The sequence below is a fragment of the Mya arenaria genome, chromosome 14, assembly GCF_026914265.1.
Source record: "Mya arenaria isolate MELC-2E11 chromosome 14, ASM2691426v1".
NCBI lineage: Eukaryota > Metazoa > Mollusca > Bivalvia > Myida > Myidae > Mya > Mya arenaria.
The window spans coordinates 1,955,089-1,979,407 of record NC_069135.1 but is presented as its reverse complement, the minus strand read 5'-3'; the positions used below and the strand labels follow the sequence as shown (position 1 = coordinate 1,979,407).

The 24,319-nt window shown below is 34.2% G+C and overlaps 1 protein-coding gene and 1 long non-coding RNA gene across 2 annotated transcripts; both read left to right on the top strand.

Moving 5' to 3' along the window:
- The first annotated feature begins 3,519 nt into the window (after window positions 1-3,519).
- LOC128217097 (uncharacterized) lies at window positions 3,520-12,401 on the top strand. Its single transcript, XR_008258181.1, has 4 exons — window positions 3,520-3,972; window positions 4,877-4,937; window positions 11,151-11,344; window positions 12,283-12,401. It is a non-coding gene; the product is annotated as an uncharacterized LOC128217097 (long non-coding RNA).
- Window positions 12,402-12,667: 266 nt separating this feature from the next.
- On the top strand, window positions 12,668-24,107 carry LOC128217435 (uncharacterized). The gene is made up of 13 exons (XM_052924586.1): window positions 12,668-12,859; window positions 13,199-13,311; window positions 13,838-13,970; window positions 14,119-14,331; window positions 15,417-15,536; window positions 16,068-16,241; window positions 16,498-16,605; window positions 19,257-19,447; window positions 19,763-19,916; window positions 21,952-21,996; window positions 22,265-22,309; window positions 22,624-22,699; window positions 23,218-24,107. Exons 1-13 carry the CDS (start codon window positions 12,709-12,711, stop codon window positions 23,834-23,836), a joined length of 2,142 nt encoding a protein of 713 aa, XP_052780546.1. The 5' UTR covers window positions 12,668-12,708; the 3' UTR covers window positions 23,837-24,107.
- Window positions 24,108-24,319: the final 212 nt, after the last annotated feature.

Sequence of the window (24,319 nt, the reverse complement as noted above, 5' to 3'; positions counted from 1 at the left end):
TCTAACTGCATCAAAATTTGAAATCAAAATTGAGAGGGGCGTTTCTAATAACAATAAAAACAAAATTTGCGTCGTGAAATTGAGTAATACTTGATAATGGTGAATTATTATAACGTTTGTTCAGTTCTTGAGAAAACATCTGTTTCAAAAGGCAAACGCCTGTGGAAACTTAAGGAAGTTTCAAAATATTAGTTCCCTATCTGCAGATAGCAGAGCAAAATGTATTAAGAACTGTTTATATATTCCCTATGTAATTTTCACCAAAATGAATTACATTGAAGTATTCTATTTAAGTAATTAAGATTTGTTTTGGTATAATAAACCACTTACACCTCTAACGTTATTATCATAAAAAATCTACGTTAACTATAAATTCTCCCTCGTTCAACTAGCATCAGTTTTTCTTTTGTTATAATTGATTTTTTTTTTATTTCATACTTCTCTTCGAGTGTATTTAGGTGGCTTGTAACATATCAAACCGAAGACCAAGATTTGATAGTCTCTCAAGACACATTTAAGCTAGTTATATACATCGTTATGTTCAGGGCTCGGGTCTTTCGGTTTATTAATATGTCTGGCTGGCTAGTCGCCTTATGCCACACTGCCTTTCTTACACAAGTGACATATCAAACCCATGGTCCAGGTTTGGTTGTTTCTCCAGACAATTTTTGCAGTACTGTATATATATCGGTATAACTGAAGGTTTTCTATTTTATATGTCTAGACGGCTGAATGACTTATGTCACAGGCTCCGAGTTGATTCAGAGCAGTAACTTCTTTATATCTCAGCTTGTCTTAAATCGTTAAACAGCTAACGGGCTGTTATATTAAACGCTACGTAACTGTTGAGATTCTCAAAAATCAGTTAATTTTAAAATCTTAATTTAACGGTGCAACCTATCGTTTAACTTAATTGACCTCTAAACCACAATCTAATCTTAACAGGGTGTTTAAGATTGGTATAAAATTGAAAGATAAGTGATTGAAAATATGAAAAAAACACTTAAAATGGCATACATTTTGTGCATGTAAGAGGTATGCTGGTAACATAAAGTAAGCACATGTGATCAGAGCCATTTTTGAGAATAAGCTTCTCCGTTCGTTAATGCAACTATTTTGTTACTGCCTATTTTCCTTTAGTGCCTTTGCTCAGCATCTGACATTGAGTATTAAACTGTATAGCATTCGTATATCTCTGGCAATGCTGCCTAAATATGTCAAATTACAAAATACTGTTTATTTAAAATGATACATGCTTAATTCAGGGGAAGTAACAACATACAAACTTATATTATGATATTTGAATTATCTTCCTTAAAGTCTAGCGATAAAACAAGCATTGTAAATTGCCCAAACACCTATATTGGCTTACACTTAACATTGTAACCTTTTTTTTTATTTCTTTGCGGCAAATCGATCACGTCTACTGAGCTAAAAATAAAAATTTCATCTGGACACGTGCCCCTTACTCTGCCTCCTTTGACAAGCCCATCAAAAACACATACTCATAGAAAATGCAAGCAAACCCCATATAATTCCTTTTAAACTAAAAAGATCAGAGCTCTATATCAGTTCATATACGAAAAACATATTGTTTGTTTTTGTTACCTTCGGAAAATACAATTAATAAAATCTGATCATAACCGATTTTGTAAGTGCAATCTTTGAAACTCAGTATTTTCATATTTATAGCACTTTGGTTTAAAATACATATCACTATACTGTCTTCTTTGAGTATAATTTAATAATCAATTTCCTTTCACATTCGACAATTTAGTATTGTTTAAAAAGTATGCACGTTCATACTTGTAGATCAAGTAAAGCACTTTAGTATGTCGGCAGTTATTTTCACCCATAGTACATGTATAACTATTTATGACCTTAATGTTGATTACAGAATTTATTATTTTCTTTTATATCTGACACATTTTTAAATTCACGTACAAGGAAACAAACACCCAAAACGTTCCATACACTTAACAATTGAGGTTAAAACCCAGAGCGCCATGGCTTTATTGTTTTGCATTTATAGCAGCATTGTGATCAACAATGTAAACTTTTATCAAAGCTGCACGTCTTTCTCATTCAATTCAGAGATGCTTGAAATTCATTTATAATACTTATCTTTATAAGTTGACTTTTGGCGTAAAACCAAAGGCGAGGCTGACTTGTGATATTATAACCGAACCCCACAACTGTTAGGGAAACATCGCCGGAAGCGTGGCATGCGAGCAGGAAGTGACCTCCTCTAAGAACAGCTGCCACAAGGTGATACAGCTTGACCTGCTGAGGTGTTTACACCCACATAGAAAAACCGTTTAGTCCCTTTAGCCCCGGCCTCATTGTTTCTCATCCTTCTCAAACGTGTAGCTAGAAAGACTGCTCGATTGAGTTCGTCTCAAACAATGTTTGCATATTCTAACGCGGCTTATACGTGTTGCTTGTAAAACATCAAGCGATTTACGATCAGGGACATATTTGAATGTTTACAGTAGGTTGATACGTTGCCTTCCTTTTGACGGAAGGAATTTGTATATGTCATGAACAGGTACAAGGAGGTGAGTCTCAAAAATTCGGGAGATGTCACCTCCGCTATGCGTGCGTTATCAATAACGATAGGTGAATGCGGCTGTGTGTCGATTGAGGAAAGAGAAGTTGTTGTTTTTTAGGCTTTGTCAATATTTTCAAGCAGTTTTAGAAATGCACATAACTTTTCGTGATTTTCTTTTTCGTCCTTTAAACAGACCAAAGTGTTACACAGCGGCTACTTCTAATAGAGTCTAGTAAAAGCCATTCATGGGCTGTCACATTAGTGATAAAATTTCTCTTTTATAGCCATTCGTGTGCACTCACAAAAGTGAGATATTGTCCCAAATAGAGCCATTCATGTACAGTTACCAGGGTACGGTATTGTTTCAGATATAGCCATTCATGTACAGTTACCAGGGTACGGTATTGTTTCAGATATAGCCATTCATGTGGAGTCATCAGAGTGACGTATAGTTCAGATATAGCCATTCATTAAAGGTCTCCAGAGTGACGTTTTGTCCTAGATAAAGCCATTCAGGTGCAGGTACTAGAGTTAGGTATTATCTCAGATACAGCCATTCATTTGAGTTTATCAGGGGCCGTATTCAATATACATCTTAAAATTAAAATAAAACTTAAATCTATTTTTTTTCTTAAAAAAATAGATTTTTTGTAATTAGATTGTTCTTAGATCTTAGATCGAAGATTAGTGTTATTCAATATTGATATTATAGTAAGATTTCTTTTAAGATCACTCTTAAAATATAAGGAAGCACCTTGGTAGCCTTACTCTAAGTCTTAAAAGTTAGATTGCGATAAAAACAGATAAAAACACACAAACACATACGAAAACTGACGCTGAATATTCTTATTTTGAAGTCTTTTATAAAGTAAGTATCCGAATTTCATTGTATTTCTTCTTAATTCAGTTTTTCCGTTTACCGCTCTCGTTTATTGATTTCTCACATTCGGTGATTTGCACTACCAAAACAAAATGGCGTCTAGAAAGGAACATGCGAGGACTTTTGTAAACTTTATTGAAATGGCATCTTACCAGGGACTATGATATGTTTGTGGTGTTAAAGATATTATGTAACAACGTGTTATCTAAAGAAATATCTCATTGTTTATATCCAAATCAACATACAAACCAGTGAAATCGAGTTGATGTGTGAAATTTGACAGTTCGTGAAGATGAAGCTTAATATTTTGAAATATATGACATACATGGAAGAATAATTTGTAGATAAAGTATTTTCCACGAATTCAACAACATATATCATGCTTCATTATGGAGTGGAAGTTCAATGATATTGTGTAAACATTGTGTAAATATTTGCACACACTTTGGAGTGTAAGCAGAAAACTCAAAACAGTGCGGTCACACAAGTTTAACACGGATCCTTACAGGAGTTCTAATGAAGAAGATTTATATTCATAAAGGTATGTTTTAAAACTTAGTTTTATGTGTAGTAGTTATGTAAAACGTTTGTTCAGTCGCTGACTGTAACTTGAGTAAATGACAATTTTTGAAATGGTGATTTTCAATATAATTATATGATTATTTGATATTTCAAAGTCTTGAACTACTCTCAATAAAAAGTCAGTAGTGTGTGTTAAGACAGCTTTTTGAACAGTTTTACATTGTTCCAGCACAAACAAAAAAAGTCAAGCAAGTCTGTGAAGGCAGTTAATAGTTGGATAATTAGACAGGCAGATTTATATAATTATTGTGTTATTGTTAGTTAACAAGATTGAAAAGTGACCATCTTCAAAGTACAGTAAACAAGATTTAAAAGTGACCATCTTCAAAGTACTCTTGTCACTTATGCAACAGTCAGTTTTACCCCCCCCCCCCCAACCAGCAGGGGGATTGTGGATACTTTGACTGTCAGTCAACCCAACTGCTGGTAAAGTCTCAGCTAAATCCCACCACACCCCAGGAACCCTAGATGAGGCCTATTTTGCTACAAAGACAAAACCACCACATTCATAGAAGGTATAAACATGGCCCATTTCTCCGACCATGCCCGGTTCAGCCCCTGACCATTGGGTGTGGGGGGGGAGCGTTGTTGAAATTGACTGGTGCATAATGAGTTATAATATTGGTGTTTGCATAGATAGCAAGGTGCTACCCTTTCCTGGATGATGCTGCCTTTCACGTACACCATTTTGTGCTTGTCACATAAATTTCCACATTTATTATCAAATGATAAAGATGTCATTAAATTTTGTACTGGAATGTTAATGTGCCTTAATTTAAGGTATAGATTTTCATGTGCATATTCATGTTGATACTGATTAATATCACATTGAATATCTTAAATGATGCTGGTTTGAATTACAGGTTGCAAGCAATTACTCTGTGGACAGTTTCAAGGTGTTTGCGGGACTTGGAAAAACACTATGTGAGTGACTCTAGTTACATAAAGCAATTTGTTTAGACAAGCAGGAATCACATCGAGGAATTCATTATTATCCAACATTTGATCATCGGCAAAACCAGATATTTGTTTATGAATTAAAAAAACAACACACTTTAAAGCTACACTCTCACAGATATACCATTTTTATAACTTTTTTATTATTTGTCTTGGATAGGGCAATTTTTTGCGTAAATATCTGCAAACCAACGTTAGAAGATTGTTTACAAAAATCAGATCGTAGATTTTCATATTTCTGTTCGGAAATTAATAGTTTATGGCTGAAACCGTTACTAACGGTTTAAGAAAAATGCATAAAACATCAATTTTTTAACTTAAATATAAAAATCTGCGATTGAAATGTTTTGTAAGCAGTTTTGTATCACTGGTTTCGATGGATTTTCACAAAAATTGGCTCGTTTTAAGACAAATAAAAAAGTTGTCAAATCATTCAATCTGTGAAAGTGCAGCTTTAAAATACATAACCAATTTAAATATTGTCTCATCCGATATGTACATACATTGAATCTGTCAAGATGTATTTTATTATTTTCTTTGATATCATTAAGATATAAAGTTGGAACTTATTCTAACTAAAATGAAATACTTCCATTGTAAGATGACTCACATCAGTGAACAATATGTTGCAATTCCTATACCTACATTGGTATATATGTATATCTTGGAATTTAGTGTTAACCACATTCTTAAATGATTAATATCATCAAATTTCGACAATATCCAATAATAAGTTTATAGATTTAGCCTTATATACGGCGTAGTTGTTTAGTTTCTTGTCAACACTAGACCGTCCACCCATAACCCCGCACAGCAGAATGCAATCGGCCGGTGTAAAATTAGGATTACGATCCTTCTTTTCCGAAAAAGCGATCGGAGCGGCCATTTCGATCGTCTGCAGTCTTCGATAAGGTTCGCGCGTGCTATTTTAAACATACCGGGGAAACCTTTCGTCACTTCCGGAGCTATTAATAGAAAGAAATTCCGGCACGCACTTGCCTGTGCTTGACAACGATTTCTTAGATTCGATCTTAGATTTGAGGTTATCCTTTCGGAAGATTTAGAACAAGATTAGTTTTGAATATAACTAATAAATAAGATCGACTCTAACCTTCCGTAAGATTAAGAAATAAGGATTTTATCAAATTGTAAGGACAGATCTAAGATGTATATTGAATACGGCCCCAGATTGAGATATTGTCCCAGATATAGCCATTCAGGTCTGTCACCAGAGTGAGGTATTAATACAGAAATAGCTTTTCATTTAAGGTCACCAGAGTGAGGTATTAACTCAGATATAGCCATTTTAAGGTCACCCGAGTAAGGTATTTTCCCAAACATAGCCATTCATTTGAGGTCACCAGAGTGAGGTATTATCTCTGATATAGCCATTTTTTAGGTCACCTGAGTAAGGTATTTTCCCAGACATAGCCATTTATTTGAGGTCACCAGCGTGAGGTATTATCTCACATATAGCCATTTTTAAGATCTACCGGGTAAGTTATTTTCCCAGACATTTATCTAAGGCAACCAGAGTGAGGTATTATCTCTGATATAGTCATTTATTTGAGGTCACCAGATTGTGATATCGTCCCAGACATAGCCATTCATTTGAGGTCACCAGATTGAGATATCGTCCCGGACATAGCTATTTATTTGAGGTCACCAGATTGAGACATCGTGCCAGACATAGCCATTCATTTGAGGTCACCAGAATGAGATATCGTCCCAGGCATAACCATTCATTTGAGGTCACCAGTTAGATATCGTTTACGTGATATAATACGCGTTACTATTTTAATTTATTTTGGAAATATTATATTATATTAATCATACAAACATTCAAGGAAGGAAGCTGCTTGCAGAAGCACAGTTCCACTTCAGAATCTTTAAAATCAACGCTTCAACTTTCAATAAGTTCAATAAGCAAATTTGAAACCAATTTGTACCATGTAAAAAGGCTTAATAAAAAAATAAGCAGCTAATAGTGCTATGATTAATATACTACCGCATTATGTTTTATGTTTCTGTTTCCATCATGCATCTTTGGATGTCGATTCCCTTCAACGATAGCTCTAAGCTGTTTTGGGCAAATTAGGGGTTGTTATTTTTTTGCAATTGAATACACAAATACAACTTTCCACACTTGATTATTAAAAACGATTTGTCCAGCTAATAGTATGTGTTGCCACTGAGTTTTGGATAAGCATCCTTTGGTATTTGTGATTTGAACATACATTTAGTTCAATTAATATTTGAATGCGGTTGTCATAAATGGACTTTTGCTTAAGAAAAATCGTACAAATAAATCAAGTAGGAAACAGACACGCACATCCCTAGATTTAACCAGTTCACTAATATTAAATAGATTCCGGTACGAAATGATATTATCTTCACATGTGATCGTATTTCTTTGGTGACTGGCCCAATGACTATCCACTTCCTAGTACGTGATCACGGATGCGCACAATAACATAAGTTGTATACATCTTCGCCATGATCCATTAAACATTCTAATTTTCAAATTGTTTTGATTTGTTTAATTTCAATAGCAGTATCAGTGTTAAAAAATGATAAGTATGAATCGTTTCTTTGTACTTATTATATTGTGGATGCAAATTTTAACACATGAAGGTAAGTTTATAATAAATTCGTTATTTTACAAATAGCATTGCTAAGATGCATGAATCGTTCTTTGATTAAATATGTATTGTTTTCAAAATAAGGCTTTAAGAAATAATCTCATTTATTATGTCATATAAAATATCAGTTTATGACATACATCAATGCATGTTACAGAACATCGTATGCGGTCCTTTTTTAGATTATTCTGATGGGAAATGATTATATATAACTAATCAATGAAAACTCTTTAATGGACTAATGCATTAGTTGGCCAATAATTAAATATAAATTGTAGATATATAATTGATCTTACAGCATTATTTTACATCCTTGGTGGCGTTAATGGAAAGTATGTTGGAAAGCTTGCCATCTGAATATAGCTTACTACCAACATTTAAGTTAATATTGTTTGTGTTAAATAGTCATTTAACATACTGTTGCATGAAATGTGTGTTTTCGGTCCGTTATCATGGTGCGTTAAAACGCAAAAAATCCGGGCGTTATCGATAGAAAACGTGCATTTTTCAGTAAATTCACGTGCCGTTAATGACCGGCCTTTTATTTTACATAAGTGCTATCAGGGCGCGCATCATAACAATGACCAGGTTTCTGACCGAAAGTGGGCCAACAATGCAAACTTTTGCACACAAAAAAAACATCATATGTAGCTGTATACAAATATCAATGAAATGCAATAAACCACGTTTATCTTATATTTTCTTCTGAGTTGTCTTTTCCTGGCAAGCTGAGTTGTGTTTACTTTCTGCAGTTGTCTGGACTATTTGTTTGCTTTAAAAGCACTTTTATTATGCCCCCGAAGGTGGGCATATTAAAATCGCACCGTCCGTCCGGCCGTCCGTCTGTCCGTCCGTCTGTCCGTCCTTCCGTCCATCTGTGTGTCCGGCTCAATAACTCGTGTCCGGGCTGTAACTTTCCCTTGTATGGACAGATTTTAAAATAACTTGCCACATGTGTTCCACATACCAAGACGACGTGTCGCGTGCAAGACCCGTGCCCCTACCTCAAAGGTCAAGGTCACACTTAGTCATTTTTCGCAATGGAGTGCTGCATTTAGGACAAAGAGTATAGGTTGTCGTGTCCGGGCTGTAACTTTCCCTTGTATAAACAGATTTTAAAATAACTTGCCACATGTGTTCCACATACCAAGACGACGTGTCGCGTGCAAGACCCTTGTCCCTACCTCAAAGGTCAAGGTCACACTTAGTCTTTATTCACAATGGAGTGCTGCATATAGGACATAGAGTATAGGTTGTCGTGTCCGGGCTGTAACTTTCCCTTGTATGGACAGATTTTAAAATAAATTGCCACATGTGTTCCACATACCAAGACGACGTGTCGCGTGCAAGACCCGTGCCCCTACTTCAAAGGTCAAGGTCACACTTAGTCTTTATTCACAATGGAGTGCTGCATATAGGACATAGAGTATAGGTTGTCGTGTTCGGGCTGTAACTTTCCCATGTATGGACAGATTTTAAAATAACTTGCCACATGTGTTCCACATACCAAAACAACGTGTCGCGTGAACGACCCGTGTCCCTACCTCTAAGGTCAAGGTCACACTTAGTGTTTATTCACAATGGAGTGATGCATATAGGGACATAGAGTATAGGTTGTCGTGTCCGGGCTGTAACTTTCCCTTGTATGGACAAATTTTAAAATAACTTGCCACATGTGTTCCACATACCAAGACGACGTGTCGCGTGCAAGACCCGTGCCCCTACCTCAAAGGTCAAGGTCACACTTAGGTGTTTGTTCACAACAGAGTGCTGCATATAAGGACATAGAGTATAAGTTGTCGTGTCCGGGCTGTAACTTTCCCTTGTATGGACAGATTTTAAAATAACTTGCCACATGTGTTCCACATACCAAGACGACGTGTCGCATGACAGACCCGTGTCCCTATCTCAAAGGTCAAGGTCACACTTGGGTGTTTATTCACAATGGAATGCTGCATATATAAGGACATAACAGTGTGGGTTGTCAACTATGGGTGGTATTTTTTTATGTTTAGAGGCAATTTAAAATAAATTGCCATATGTATTTGACATGTAAAGGCAATATCAACTTTTCATGTACTGACCTTGTTCATAGGTCAATGTCACAATTGGGGGCATTCGTCACATACTGTGACAGCTCTTGTTAAGTCTATAATGTTTAGCTCCTCGTGAACACTGAAAAAATGGCATCGGGACAAAATGCCCTTGTCGAGTTATGTTGCGGCGTTATCGAACTTAATTTAAAAAAAATATATATCAATGACATCGCTTGTGACCTCACACAAGTACCTGTTGTAAACTATTTTGGGGGCCTTGCAGATGGTAACGACCTCAAAAGCTGTATTTACCCTTTATAGTAATACAATTCGACGGATCTGAAAACGGCGGCCATCTTTGCTGTTGTCTTGGTTTTCATGGTACAAAAGTGTAATATCCAAATATTAAAAAGTTCCCTATACGCGCATTATTGTGGCTAATACTTTTAAACATACATAGAGGCATACATATACTGAGCAACAATGAACTAGCAATTCCAATAAATCGAGTTAACACTATTTGAGTAAATTGTTAGTGTAACTAAAGACATTAAAGGGCGCGTAAATGATTCCGATATAAAGTTAAATTCTTACGTTGACATTTTGTCATTGTTTTATTCATGAGAAATGAAGTTTAAAAAAGTATATCTTTTTATATTTTTTATTGAATGGAAAGAAATTCACTTAGCGAAACAGCCTAAGTCACAGCTGTTATATAATATGTTTTCTGCTTCTCTACAAATGAAATAGTTTGATGACATCTAATTAATTATTTACAATGATTTTACACCGCAACACCTATTGCCCTGAAGTGAACTACCCCATATTCCGCAGTTACCTCTCCCTTTCGATTGTTGCCGCTCCCGTCGCCGTCCATTTCTCCATTCCATATTGTTATCATTTCAGTAGTTGATATTGCTGCTGCTGCTGTTGTTTCACAGATCCAGATAACACTTCTCTATAAGTAAACGATACAACTAGCATTGATCATGTTTATATTGGCTTAAACCAATATTGGCTTAAAGGGAGTTCTTAACGTTTCTCGCATGCACTATTCATTGACTAGACCCTTCGGTGTGCTTTACGGATTTGATTTCGAACTGCGATTAAGCGTTTTATTATATGTCCAAATGAATAGATTGTGTCCTAGTCGTTACTGATTCCACACCGGTAGACCGTAGATCTGCAGCATTTCTCTTTGAATTTACGCGAGTGAAACCATTTACAATTACTGAGATGAATTTAACCGACGTCAAGTTGACATATGTGTGTTGTCATGGATACCTGAATATGATATAGTGAATGGATATTTTAATCTTGGCATCAGAAACACACGAACAAAAGTTTAGAGTCGGTACCTGTTTTAAAAAGATATCGAGAAATATGAATTACTAAGTTTATCACTTTAATTTGATAAAACCTAGACTTTTGAAAAAAAATCCTATCAAAATTATGTGCATGTGTTAGACGGTGATCCGTGCGATATTTTGTTTTACTTTCAGTGGACACGGCGGCGTGTGGTGGGGCAATCCGGTCGCACTACGGTGAAATAACCAGTCCAAACTACCCTTCCAACTAACCGGAAAACAAAAATTGCATCTGGAACATCACAGGGCCTCCTGGGTCCAGGCTAATGCTGCATTTTGTTGACTTTCAAGTGGCTCAATCCACGAATTGTAATACTGATTTTGTTCAGGTAAATTATCATTCTGATGCAAAGTACGATAAATACGAATGAGATTGAAAGTTTGAAAAGCTTTACATATGGAAGAATCAAGACTTTTGTCTAAATTTCTATATTGGTTTCAATACTTATAATGTACATTGGTGAAATATATCATTTGGAATTTTGCAAGTAACACTACATTGGATACCAGACGGACACAATTACATGCAGGCTGCCAAAGCTACCGATTTGTTTGTATGACGAAAAACATAAAATGACTTGCATACTCTGCATATTACCCCTTATCCAGGTTGAACGAATAGGTTGATAATTTCACAACTTCCATTGCCATAACATATAATATAGCATGACCGCTGGCAATATCCAGCCAACATCATTCACAAGTTGGTCAATATTAATTTTTACGTTTAAACATAAAATCCCTTTACTGTGTACCTCAGATTGCAGTATAAATATTAACTTCAACAAAAACAGATTATGCAACTTAAAACGCAGAACTTCGCTATTAAATACATTTCAAAAAATACGCAAATGTCATTCCGGCAACCGGTTTTTATATTTCATTTCTTCGTCACAAAATGGCGTCCAATGTGGTGCTGATCTCTGTGAAAAGGCCACGGGGTCTTATCGATGATTAACTGACTGGAATATAAACGTTTCATATGTGGGAGTTCATACGCCGAACGCGGGAAAACTCTGAAACAAATTGAAAATTCAACATTGATCAGCATTGGTAATTAGTCAAAATATGACAATCAAACATGTTTTCAACATAATTGCTTTGTTTCTGTACAAAAATATTGTAAGGACTATTGAAACATACATAATGTTGTTTTGACTGACTCATGAGGCACTACTCGCATGAATTTTTCCCAGTGACCAAAGTACGTCAACACTATGTCCTGAAGGAAATATATGTTTAAATAATACACTGTTTCATACTTCAGATGTATTTCGATGACTACTCCACAGACAGGTTATGTGGTGTGTTTAATCGCCGGAAGAGATGGCTTACAAAGGCAAACCATTTCGAAATATTTTTCAAATCTGGAAACGGTAGAAATACTGAAAGGGGTTTTCGCTTATTATGGAAAGGTAATACATATTATCATTCGTCGGACATCCGCTACCCGTCAATTTATGTTTTTGTTCATTCATCACGACCTAGAATATGGGTATAATTAAAAACATTTGATATTTAAGTAACATATAAAAAAATCTAATTAAATGTGTATATAAATGTTAAATGCCTTTTTTATAACCACCAATGTTGACTTAATTATGCAATTAGGTTGTTTTATAAAATATTAATGCCAGGTGTAGGGACAACATTTCTTACATCCAGCAATGCCCCATGGTCGCAGGCGAAGGAAATGTGTTCTGAGGAAGGTGGCACAATGTTGACTGATGCTGATGACACATATATAGAATTATCAAAGGAAGACCTTGCAGCTCAAATGGACGTAGCGAATTTAACAGAGGCTTGGATAGGGCGATACTACACGCCATGGTCCTGGTTAAAAGGTAACTTCACTAAAGTATGTTCTGTTAAACAAACGTACGTCATTAAAAAGCACAAACGTGAAGTAAAAAAAAGGATAATTATTATAACTATATCAGTACATCATGACGCCAAACAGTTTAGAAATATGTTAACTTGTGTTTTTTATGGCTTTATGTACATATAAGTTCTCAGAGTGTATTTGAACAGACAAAGTACTGTTATGTATGAAGATGTATGAAATGTATGATAAGTTACAGTGCCATGAAACAATATTCATTGATTCCTTTATTATTGTTAAAAATACGTCACTTTCAATTAACAAGAAATGCTATAAGTGCAACGAAGGTGTATACTTATAGGGTGCTATACTTATACGGACGACATGTTACCCGAAAGAGCAGGTTATTTTAAATCCAATCAACAATCGACATGTATAGAATACTGCCATGATTCTAACTACTTTGGATTGAAGGTTTGTCTCCTATTCTGTTACCTTTGTACTGTAGCCTCGTTCGTCAAAATGGGGGTTTGCTGTAAGTGTTGAGTACAAGGCTCGGCTTTATAGTTTCCATTTTAAATTGTATAACAAATAAGATACAAATGAACGAGAGCATGAATTTAAACTTGTATTAAAAGACCGTTGAGCTATCTCTACATCCTTAGTATTGTACAGCAACCGCAAATGAAAGTTTTAGGAACTGATGTAGAGATGCCTTAACAAAGTAACCTTCATCTCGGTTCTAATTTGTGAACAAATAATGTATACCAATGCGTAAGCTGTAGATGACATTGTGGTATCGAGGGTTGAAAATTTAAGCTTATATTAGAAATTATCAATCGACCTTTATTTTATTATACCGAACGTTTCGTTTGAGACAGATCATATTTACTTATAATGAGATATAAATTAGCAAATTCAATATAAATCCAACTTTGTTGACAGGTCAACGGTTTTAAACAAGGCTGATATACAATGTGGTTCTTGTTTCTATATGTAGGGTAACGCGTGTTATTGTTTCCAAAAGATAGAAGGTCAGTTTGTAAGGACGGCGGACTATTGCAAAGATAGTTGTCCGGGAAATTTAGAGGAAAGATGTGGCGGAAAAACCGCAATGACAGTATACATGAATGGTGATTTATAAATTCACCATTTTTCGTAAACACAAATAAATCAAAGTTCAAGTTTTAAGAACAAGTTGCTTTTTTCGCACATGAGTTTTCGCATAATTATACGTAAAAACAATGTATTTCATTAAATCTATTGGTGTGTTTTGTTTAGATTTATGTTTCAACAACTCCACGCGTTGGAATGGAACCATTTCAACTACTCGGTCAGGGAAAACGTGTCTTCCGTGTAGTTTATTGTCACAGAGCTGTGCCAATGAGAGTGTGGATTATACAGATAGCTTTTGTAGAGACCCAAGTAACAAAGGGAATACTTGGTGCTACACGAGTGATGGCGAAGAAGATTGCGATATACCGAAATGTTTGGGTAAATCTTGGAAGTGTTTAGAAAGATAGAATGTCATTTCCAGTGTACGGTCATTTAAAATGCATCTGCAATAATATATAACGAACAATTCTAGACCACACGAGCAAGATGAGCAAGGTATTGTCTCTCGTTCATCGTCTTGGGGTCCTAGACTTGTGTCTCAAAAAGGTTTTGCACTTTCTTACTACTGGGCGTGTCGATGTAGTTTGCATTGTATTAAATAATTATTATTCTTTATTATGTTTCTACTTTTTTGCATGAACATATCTATAATGGTTTCTTTGATATATTAACCTTGTAATTTAAATATGACGTCGATATCCTACACAAATTCGACCATCATTTGATTACTGTGTTGTTATGTACTACTTTACATAGTAAGACGATAAATTAAATAAATCATGAATTCACAAAACACAAAGAGGAGGAAAACAGTTTTTTTAAGACGATTCAGGAATTTTTGTTTATTTATTTGTAAATTATTTTACTATCCGAACACGGCAGCCCGGTTTCACTCCATTTCAGCTTCAAGGTTAAGGCATGGACAATTACTTCTGGCAATCCGTATTTTCTTAAAATTCCAATGGTCATTCTTAAAAGCAAGAATAAGATATCTAAGTTAACTTTCGAAGGTTTTGCGCTCGTTGACTCCGTTTTGTAAATAGAAATATTTGGTCTTTGAATATTTTCCTTGACATGCATACGATTATTCACTGTATGGAAAAACCATGTCCACAACGCATCGGCCAAATTGTTCAATTGCTGAATACAGTAACAAAATTATTTATTTTCTTAACGACGACATTTAAACACCAATAAAAAATACACATATTTTTATTATATGGTCAGAAAATGTTTGATTTTCTCAGGTTTACAGAGAAGTGTGTAACAATTCTTTTTTTTCAAATTACGATGCAAATTTAATTCTACATAATGAAAATGCCTGAACCCCCTAAAAGTTGTACGAAAACAGAATAAAAAACATGGTCGTTGTATTTTAATTTATCGGAGGTATATTTCGCCATATAGTTATATTCTAATAGGTATGATGATAGCACAACAACATTAGCCATCTTTCTTTTCAGGTAGAACTGATTATAACGGGGCCTATGAATGTATGGCTTTTAGAGAAATAACTGAATCTAGAATTCAAGCTCGACAGGAAGAATGCTCAAAAAAACTACAAGCAGTATGTCAATATGAAGGTACCGTCGTTTTCATACTGAACTTCTCGCAAGAGTGATTAATAATAGTTCAAAATATTATTTAGATATTTCTGTCCTCTCATTAGTACACTTGCGTTTTCATGTTTGTATAGCGTGCGCATGAGCAAACAACATTGACTTTTTGAGGTCTTGTCGAAAACATCGTGACACAAAGACGAAATCTAGTACTGGAAAAGCCCCAACAACACTTGTCTTATCTTTCTATCTGTTACTCGGCACGTCACAACGATGTTATAAACGCCGAATGATCACGTGTCGTTCTGCAGACCGCGCCAGAATTCTAATTTTTCATTTATCACCCTTGGCATGAAGTTAAGAAAATATATTCGTTATGACGCGTGAGACTGACTGAATCAATGAAACCACGATAAAATTAACACGTAATCAAGTTAATTTTTCTTGTCATGGAGGAGTGTTTCATTTTGAATATGATGTTTGAATTTTAGGTATAATATCGTTATAATTTCTTTGATTTCCTTAATCACTTAAATAAACTATTATTTTAAACAGGGATGATAGTCGCATTAAAATCAGTTACGTGGAATGGAGGAAGAGATGGGTGCAGATTTTCTACTTCAAGCGATGGTGAAATAACGTATAGTATGGCAGACACCAGACACGTTTTAACTGATTCTGGACATTACTACTGGGTAGGATATCGGCGTACAGTGAGGACTGTGAGCGGTATGCTTCTTTTTAATTTGCAGTAACTACTTTATGACTCTTATTTTGTATTATTCAAACCATTGTCGAACCTTTTGATATTACAATGCTTATAAAAATAAATCTTGACAACCGACCCTGTACATAAATGTTTGTTCTTGACGAATCGTTGAGATGTAGAATTGTATCAGTGGCAGGAAATACATCATAATTATCATATGTATTATTTAATTAAATACCACAAATTTGGATAATGTGCGACATTTTCTTTATCTAGATCTATCTGGTTCTTTCATCGACTGTTTTCGTGTAACAAGAAACGAAAATGGCATTTCACTAGGTGTGAACAAGTGCACAGAGGAAATTCGTGTGATTTGCCTAAAATGTAGGTATTTCTTGATTTTATGTTTCTTTTGTTTTAATCTTTCTATTTTTTCATTTAATGGCTTTCGATTAGACCCTTCAAAGACGCATTTCGTTTAACGTCAACTCAATACCTGAAAGTCTATCGAGTAATAATGAAAACGTAAATATATTTACGATTCAAGTTACCGTAGGCATTTTATTATTTAAATTATTACTATTATTATATTTTGTATTTTACACTGAAACACTTAAGAATTATTTCCCAAAAAATACGTCCGTCTGTTGAATAGAGTATGATTATTAAATTCAAAATGTTTAATAATTTTGGTGGAAATACCTAAGATATTATATTAGATCATAGCATTGAACTAGTTTATAATAGTGTGTAATGATTATGCATATTTTTTTTATAACATTACAAAAATACCCCATAACGGTGTTTCTTTCAAAACATTCGCATACACTCCGAACAAAAGAAGTGTACTTTAGTGAGTTCGTTTGTAGCTCAAGGAAAAAAAGAAACCATATCATGCAATATCTACAGTGGCATAGAGGTGACATACGTGTTAGAAATATTCTCGTTTAAACGGCTTAGTATCACATAACTCATCGCCCGCTCCTAGTGAACTACTTTATTGACAACTCAAGCTTTACGCCGTATCGTAACACAGGGGAGATGCTCGCGCTTTCTCTCTGACTCAAAAACCCTCGCCCCTACTAGCAGTCATAACTTTATATGTCTCACCACATAGGCGCTTTAGACAGGTTATGCAAGTACTAGACTGGTTATGCAATCTAAGTACATACACCCAACAAGTAAATACGTCCAAGGGGTGTGGTATCAGTAACACAATGTAATATGTTACATTAGTAACTCGATAAAACGCCTTAGTATCTCGTTCAAACGACTTAGGTATCTTTTTTTAAATGACTGAGTTTAAGCGACTACGAATGTTGTTTAAACGACTTACGTATCACGTTAAAACGACTCGGTAATGCGAATCGCGTCATTATATCACTCGATTTTGCGACATTGTGAACATGGCTGAAGAAGAATTGATGTTTATGAGCGGTTAACCTGAGATTCTGATTGACCAATTATGCTATTTTAACAAGATACGTCAATCGTTTAAACAAGATACTAAGACGTTTTATCGAGGTGTGTAGGTGCCCTAAACAAGTGAGACCTTTAATTTTAATGGGTTACTAAGTCGATTAAACAAGTTACAAAGTCGTTTTACGAAGTACATAATTACAAAACGTGTATTTCCCATCTTTGCCTGCATCAAAATCTCTGAAATAGCAAACTATGTTGTTTTAAAGTTTCCAAGCTAACTAGAGCAGTATGTCACTTCAAGAATATGTAAACTAACTATTTATGATTAATGCAAAGTATTGCTCCTCTGTTCATTTGGAATTGTATGTAAGCCACTATCGTGAACCTATCTCAGCTACAACCATATGTTGATGGTATCTAGAAATCAAGTATTTGATACTTAATTGATTGTACTTCTTTTTTAGCAATAAAACATGTTTGAAATTGTGCAAGTTAGCTTCTATTATACACAAATATATGTTACTTTCCATCTCTTTGGTTTTGAAAAATATAAGTTAAAGACTAAAATGCTAAGAACTGAATGCAAATTGTACCCCATGATTTACTCATTTGGTTGTCAAAATCTATCGCGATTTCAATATTTATGCGAAAAACTACAGAAACAAGCTCAGTAGCAAAAAGTTTAAACATAAAGCCGGTTTAATGGCACTGGGTAAACGCTGAAGACATAGAACATAAAAACAAAAAATCACAAACAAGTCACTTAACCGCGGGATCTTCTTTTCACATAATAAACCGGAACTCGGTTTTAATATACTCGCTCACATTTATTCCATACAATCAAACAATCAATCAGTCAGCATAACAGAACGTAATGGAACACATCTTAACGCTTTTGTACGTATAGGAACGTAAAGGAGCGCAAAGGAAAGTATGAAAGGTTATCTGAAATAACCCAAACACCAAGACACATACGTCATATACACAATAACAAACAAATACACAATAACAATCAAAACAATGCAATTTACATAGCCAATAGAGGTTCACAAAGTATTTTCATGACATTCAAAAATACTTAAAGTTACAAAAATTGCTCTGAAATTGTCTAGCCATCAACAATTGCCTTAACTTACCTTTCCTTTATTTTGTAGATTAACTTTATCTATAAAAAGCAAACATGCAAATAAATATAACTTACTAAACATTGGTACGTATTCCGATTGATTTAACAAAAACCAAACATTCATTCATTTCTTTTCACTTGCACCTCACTTACTGACCAAATTCGCCCGGAGCCCTCGCAGCTGCCAGCAAATCAAAACCCAAACAAGCCATGGTAACCATGCTAAATATAGTTCGTATACGTATCTTGCATATTTCGGGAAATAATCTGAACAACGGGTCTGATTTATTTCTGTTATCATTATTACAATTAATCATACTCGTTAACGACCTACAAAGCTTATGAATTTAAGAAACATATTCCTAGCTGCTGTACAAAATCCATTGAAAGATCATTGGAACAGTCACATTTCTTTAGAACTATTGTATTTTAGACTTTGTTTAATATTTACATATTATATGTTTCTATGTATACATTTATCTATCAGTACCCATAACGTGTGGTGAGATATATAATGAAGGCATACGTGGGAAGTTTAATTTTCCGAACACAACTCGCACTTACGATCCTGATCATAACTGTGTCTGGAAAATATTGGCAACTCCTGCCGAGAAAATTGAAATCTACATCGAGTTTGATTTAGAAGACAGCGTCGTATGTATGTGCGATAAAATAAAGGTGAACTGCATGTGAACACTGGTTAATATGTTATGTTTTATATCTATAGCGCAAAATGAAATGCAAATATTATATATTGAAAAAGAAAACATTGATAATAGGTTTTTATAGTACATTGCAAACGAAAAAAGTAAAATAAGCAATATATAAATATCGATTATTAAAGAACACAATATTATTATTTCAAGTATTTATACTCATTATAATAGTGTGTAATGATTATGCATATGCATATGAAAGAAACAACAATATATACTAATTTTAATTTATGCACAATTTTTTCCCCTATTCAGCAAAACAGGCTTTTATTTACAGATATACGACAATGATGCACCGGAAGGACACCCAAACAAAACACTTTGTGGTCGAGGAAACATCACATTCTATTCAAGCGGACCCACTGTTGTCATTCAGTTTATATCAGACGAGTCAGTGAATGGAACTGGCTTCAACGTTTCCTGGAAAGTTGGTAGGTTGGAGGAATTTATTAGTTGGCTTTAACTCTTCAAGTCCTTGGCACATCGTACGCGAATATTCCATACTTTAGTTGCAATAGTATTTCTGTATTTGTAATATCTATCAATTTTATATATGCATATTTGTTTTATTTATATGTAGTATTGATAACAAAAGCAATACTTCGTTGTATCTGAGCGTTCTGAAATCAATAATAAGATTGTCAACATTATGTTTACCAATATCATTTAATGGTGTGCAGTGATAGCTTAATTGAAATGGATAAAACACATAAATCAGATGTTTATTACAAATGACTACAAAAACAAGATGACTGTACATTCTACAATAAATATTCATAGCGAGCTTATCGATTTAAGGAATCAAAGACTCGTTACCCCACACGTTCTCTTACGTGATTGTCATGTGTCCGTATCTGTTACCAACTGTAGCCAGACCCACAAAATTTATTATATTGAAGGAGATTAAAAAATTACCATTGAACTGCGATTTCTATTTCAAGACAAAGTATGCCCATGTCATGAAAAGAAAACATCGCAAAACTAAATAAATGCAGCTGAATGAAATAATGATCATTCCAATACTTTGTAAACACGAAATCCAACAAATGCAAATCTTTACTAACAGTAAGTGTTGTAGATATCAATAAAAACACTCAAGTTTTCCAAAAGGTAAAATCCAACAGATCTGCAATGTACTTCAAAGCAACATTGCTTTTTCCAGCCAATTTAACAAAGGGCAAGGGAAAGTAAAACCAAAAATCAACTGCATTCACTGAATAGAGGTTGTCTCTGTTAGATACTAATAACACTTGACCACATTAACATTTCAAACTTTTGTGGAAAATATTGTTGTTGGATTTAAAGGTGTTCATTTTTTTAGTTCAAAATATCATGTGGATTTATTTCTCTGGATATAAGAACAACATATCAGTTCTTTTTTCTAGGTTTTTGAATTTTAGCATTACTTATTTGAAATTTCTTTTGTAAAGCGTTAGTAAATAAATAGTGAATAATTATTTCTTTCAGTGTAAGTCCGTTATGTATTTTACCGTGTGAACACCAAAAGATATACACTTACTTTTGGTGTTCATGAGGTCATAGGTATTGCTATCTTATACTGAAACAAACAGTTTTTCTTTTTACTATATACCAAAAATTGGTGTGTAAGTCTTCTAATTACACTTTTGTAGAAAAACGCTCCAATGTGTATACGCACGTAACGTCATTTCGGAAATGACGTCGATAAAATTGTATCCTAGCCCTATGCATGCTGACGTTTGATTTGTCCCTCAACCCGAGATCAGTATGTATACCACGTGATAAATTGCTTTATTTAAAATGGTGAAGTAAAAGAAAAGTTAGCCATGATTAAAGTATTTTAAGCAAAATATTGCCTTCAGACATAGAATATATGACGCAATTTATCATGTGATATACATACACTGGAGCTAAAATTTCAAAACAGTGCAAACTATTAATTTGATAGTTTCACTGCTTGAAACAGTGAACTATAAATTTTTATTTCACTGATAAATCTGAGTGACAAAACAGCATATACTAAATAGTGTTGTTGTTTAAAGTTTAATGCTGATATCTCTTTCATTGTTTCGTAAAGTGGACGTAACAAGATTGACAATCAATACACCTAGAATATCAAAACTAGTTTTTAAACCTATTCCGAAAATATTTTTGTCGGTCAAGCCATTAGTCATTGTTTGTAGAGTTATGATTTTTTGCGAGGTTGAGATTAACTTTTAAATGACTATTTATTAAGTATGTTATATTAATGTTATTAGGCAGTACAAAGCTACAGTGGCAGAAATTGTAACTATTCCAAATTAAATCTAAAAATATGCATCTGGAAAATATTTATGAATACTAGCGTACAGAACCATTTAAAAGTCGACATATTAAAGTGGTTGCTCTTACGCGTATTGTATTTTGTCTTATGTATATGGTAGCTGTTCTGGTGAGTTTGTGCTTAGCAATTTTTGTTTAGAAATTGATGGAATGTTTTACTTCTAGAGAAAGAAGAACATACAACAACCCTTTTGACAACCACAATGGAAGGTATGTTCTGTCCTTCATTCGTGAGTTATATTAAAGAAAGCATAATTAGATTTGGAAGGTCAGTGTAATTTTACTTTTAAATGGCAATAATTTGCAGATTATTGCAACCATTGTATATTCTATTAAGTAACTATTCAAGCTCATGTACAAAGATATATGAATTTAAGCTATTCGGCGTATGAAATTCCGTTTCATAAATGGTAGTTGTTTTGGTGTTTTTGTGCTTAGCAACCTTTGTTTAGAAATTGTTGAAATGATTTACTTCCAGAAAAAGAAGGACGCACAACAATCCCTTCGACAACCACAGTGCAAGGTATGCTCAGTCTCCATTTTATATTAGAGAAAGCATAATTGTATTTGGTATGTCAATGTAACTGAAGTTTTTAATGGCAATCTGTCGCTGGTAATTGCAACATGTATATTCTACAAAATGACAATTTTAGTTCAGGTATATAAATGTAAGAACTTAAGCGTACTTAGACGTTGAATTCTAGTCCTCCCAATTTAAGTATACTTCTTAATGTATTGACTTTAAGGTTAACTTAGGTAGTCACGGTCATAGGACTTTGATATATCATAAGAAATTAAACTAATGGGTTTATATGTCATTATTTTGTTACATTTTAGTATGGTTTATCCCTGCTGTTTCATCCGCAGCTGTTGTTTTTGTGGTGTTGATAACCACCCTGATTTGCTTCTGGAGGTATTAACTGTGTTTCATCATTAAGTTTGGTTTATTTTGTACTGATGAGCAATGCCTTTTACGGAATATAATGGAAACTGAGATTCGGTTTGTAGAATGTGAGTTTTATAGAGGTATAATTAATAACAAAACGTGCGAATTACTATTACCATAGATCAAAAAATAGAAAGTATAAAACAACATGTTACTATAAATAAAAATACTGCCTTACGTGTATAGCAATATCAATATATTCAATCTCAGATTCCGAATACTAGCTTGTTACGCTATGGGGACACATCGTATGGAAATGAAGCCAATGTAGAGTTACGATTTCAATGAAATTACGAGTTAAACAAATGTAAAGATTAACAGAAATCATGTTTTACGAGCAATTATAAAGTAATAGTCCTATCGCATATTTTACCTTTACTTTAATGTATAATTGGAGTCTGTCTTGAACAATATAACAAACAAGTTCGTTGTGTGCTGTTATCTTTGTTCTCTATCATGATGCACAGTTATCATTCATATTTCAGGCGACACAAACGGCCAAGAGAGGAGGTCAAAGAGGAGAACGTGTTTACTAATTCAGCTTATACAGAATTCGACAAGAATGAAACAATCACTACAGGCGACAAAATGCACGGCAGCCCCAAACATTCCGATTCTGACAGACTTGACGATACCATTGACACATATGCAACGGTACAAGAACCAAGTGATTTTTTATCTTCAGAAAATAAAACAAGAAACCAACCGCGCATCGCAGCTAATATTTCTCAGAATGATGACTACACAAACGATAATTATAATAGTTTGAATGCAACTTTCAGCAAATCTCCCTCTAACCAAACAGACAATGTGTACAACCATATACCAAATGATGCAAATGAATACTCAGTTTCAATCTCATTTAACGCGAAACCTATGAACACTCAAACCAAAGGTACAGACAATGTTTACAATACGCTTCCAAAAACTGAGGAAAAACATTATGATCATGCCGATTTGTCTGGTATACCGGACAACCGTACTGGGAATGAAAGTGATCAAACTTACAATAAGCTTCCACGCACAACGGATAATGAGTATGACAGCACCTGTTCGCATACACGTGTAGCCGATCACGGTGAATATAATTATATCAGCAAGTGATTTAGGCAAACATGGATATGATGAAGAAACCTACAAACGATGAATGGTACCCACAAACGATCCAATATTATCATTCAGAAAATAATATGTATAGAAAAGATTGTCAAAATGAGAACACTGTTGGGTTACTCGCCTCAATTTCTCGAGACATCTTAAGTCCCTTATAATAGGATTAAGCTATTTGTTCTCATGTTGATGAGTGTTGGAATTATTACAGGAATTTGTTTAAAAAATAGTTATGATAAACTATTTATTTTGATTCAAAATCAAGTATAAGTTTTTATTCTTAATAAAGGAAAGGACTTAAACCTGTAGTTTATAGAAATGTAGTTACTTATGTTAGAGCTGTTCTTTCCAGGGTTATGCATATGTATTCAATATTTCATCGTTGTTTCATGGTATGGTATGTTGGAACTTTCAAACTAATCTGAATTGATATGGTTAGGAAATTATTTAAGGAATGAATTGCGGGGTTGATGTCAT

Bases quoted from the DNA above. Each gene is read 5' to 3' on its own strand.
- LOC128217435 (XM_052924586.1), top strand. From the start codon at position 12,709: ATGTGTTCTGAGGAAGGTGGCACAATGTTGACTGATGCTGATGACACA. The intron at 16,606-19,256 runs GTAGGTATTTCT...TTTATCTATCAG, and splicing joins TCGTGTGATTTGCCTAAAAT to TACCCATAACGTGTGGTGAG. The intron at 19,448-19,762 runs GTGAACTGCATG...TTTTATTTACAG, and splicing joins GTATGTGCGATAAAATAAAG to ATATACGACAATGATGCACC.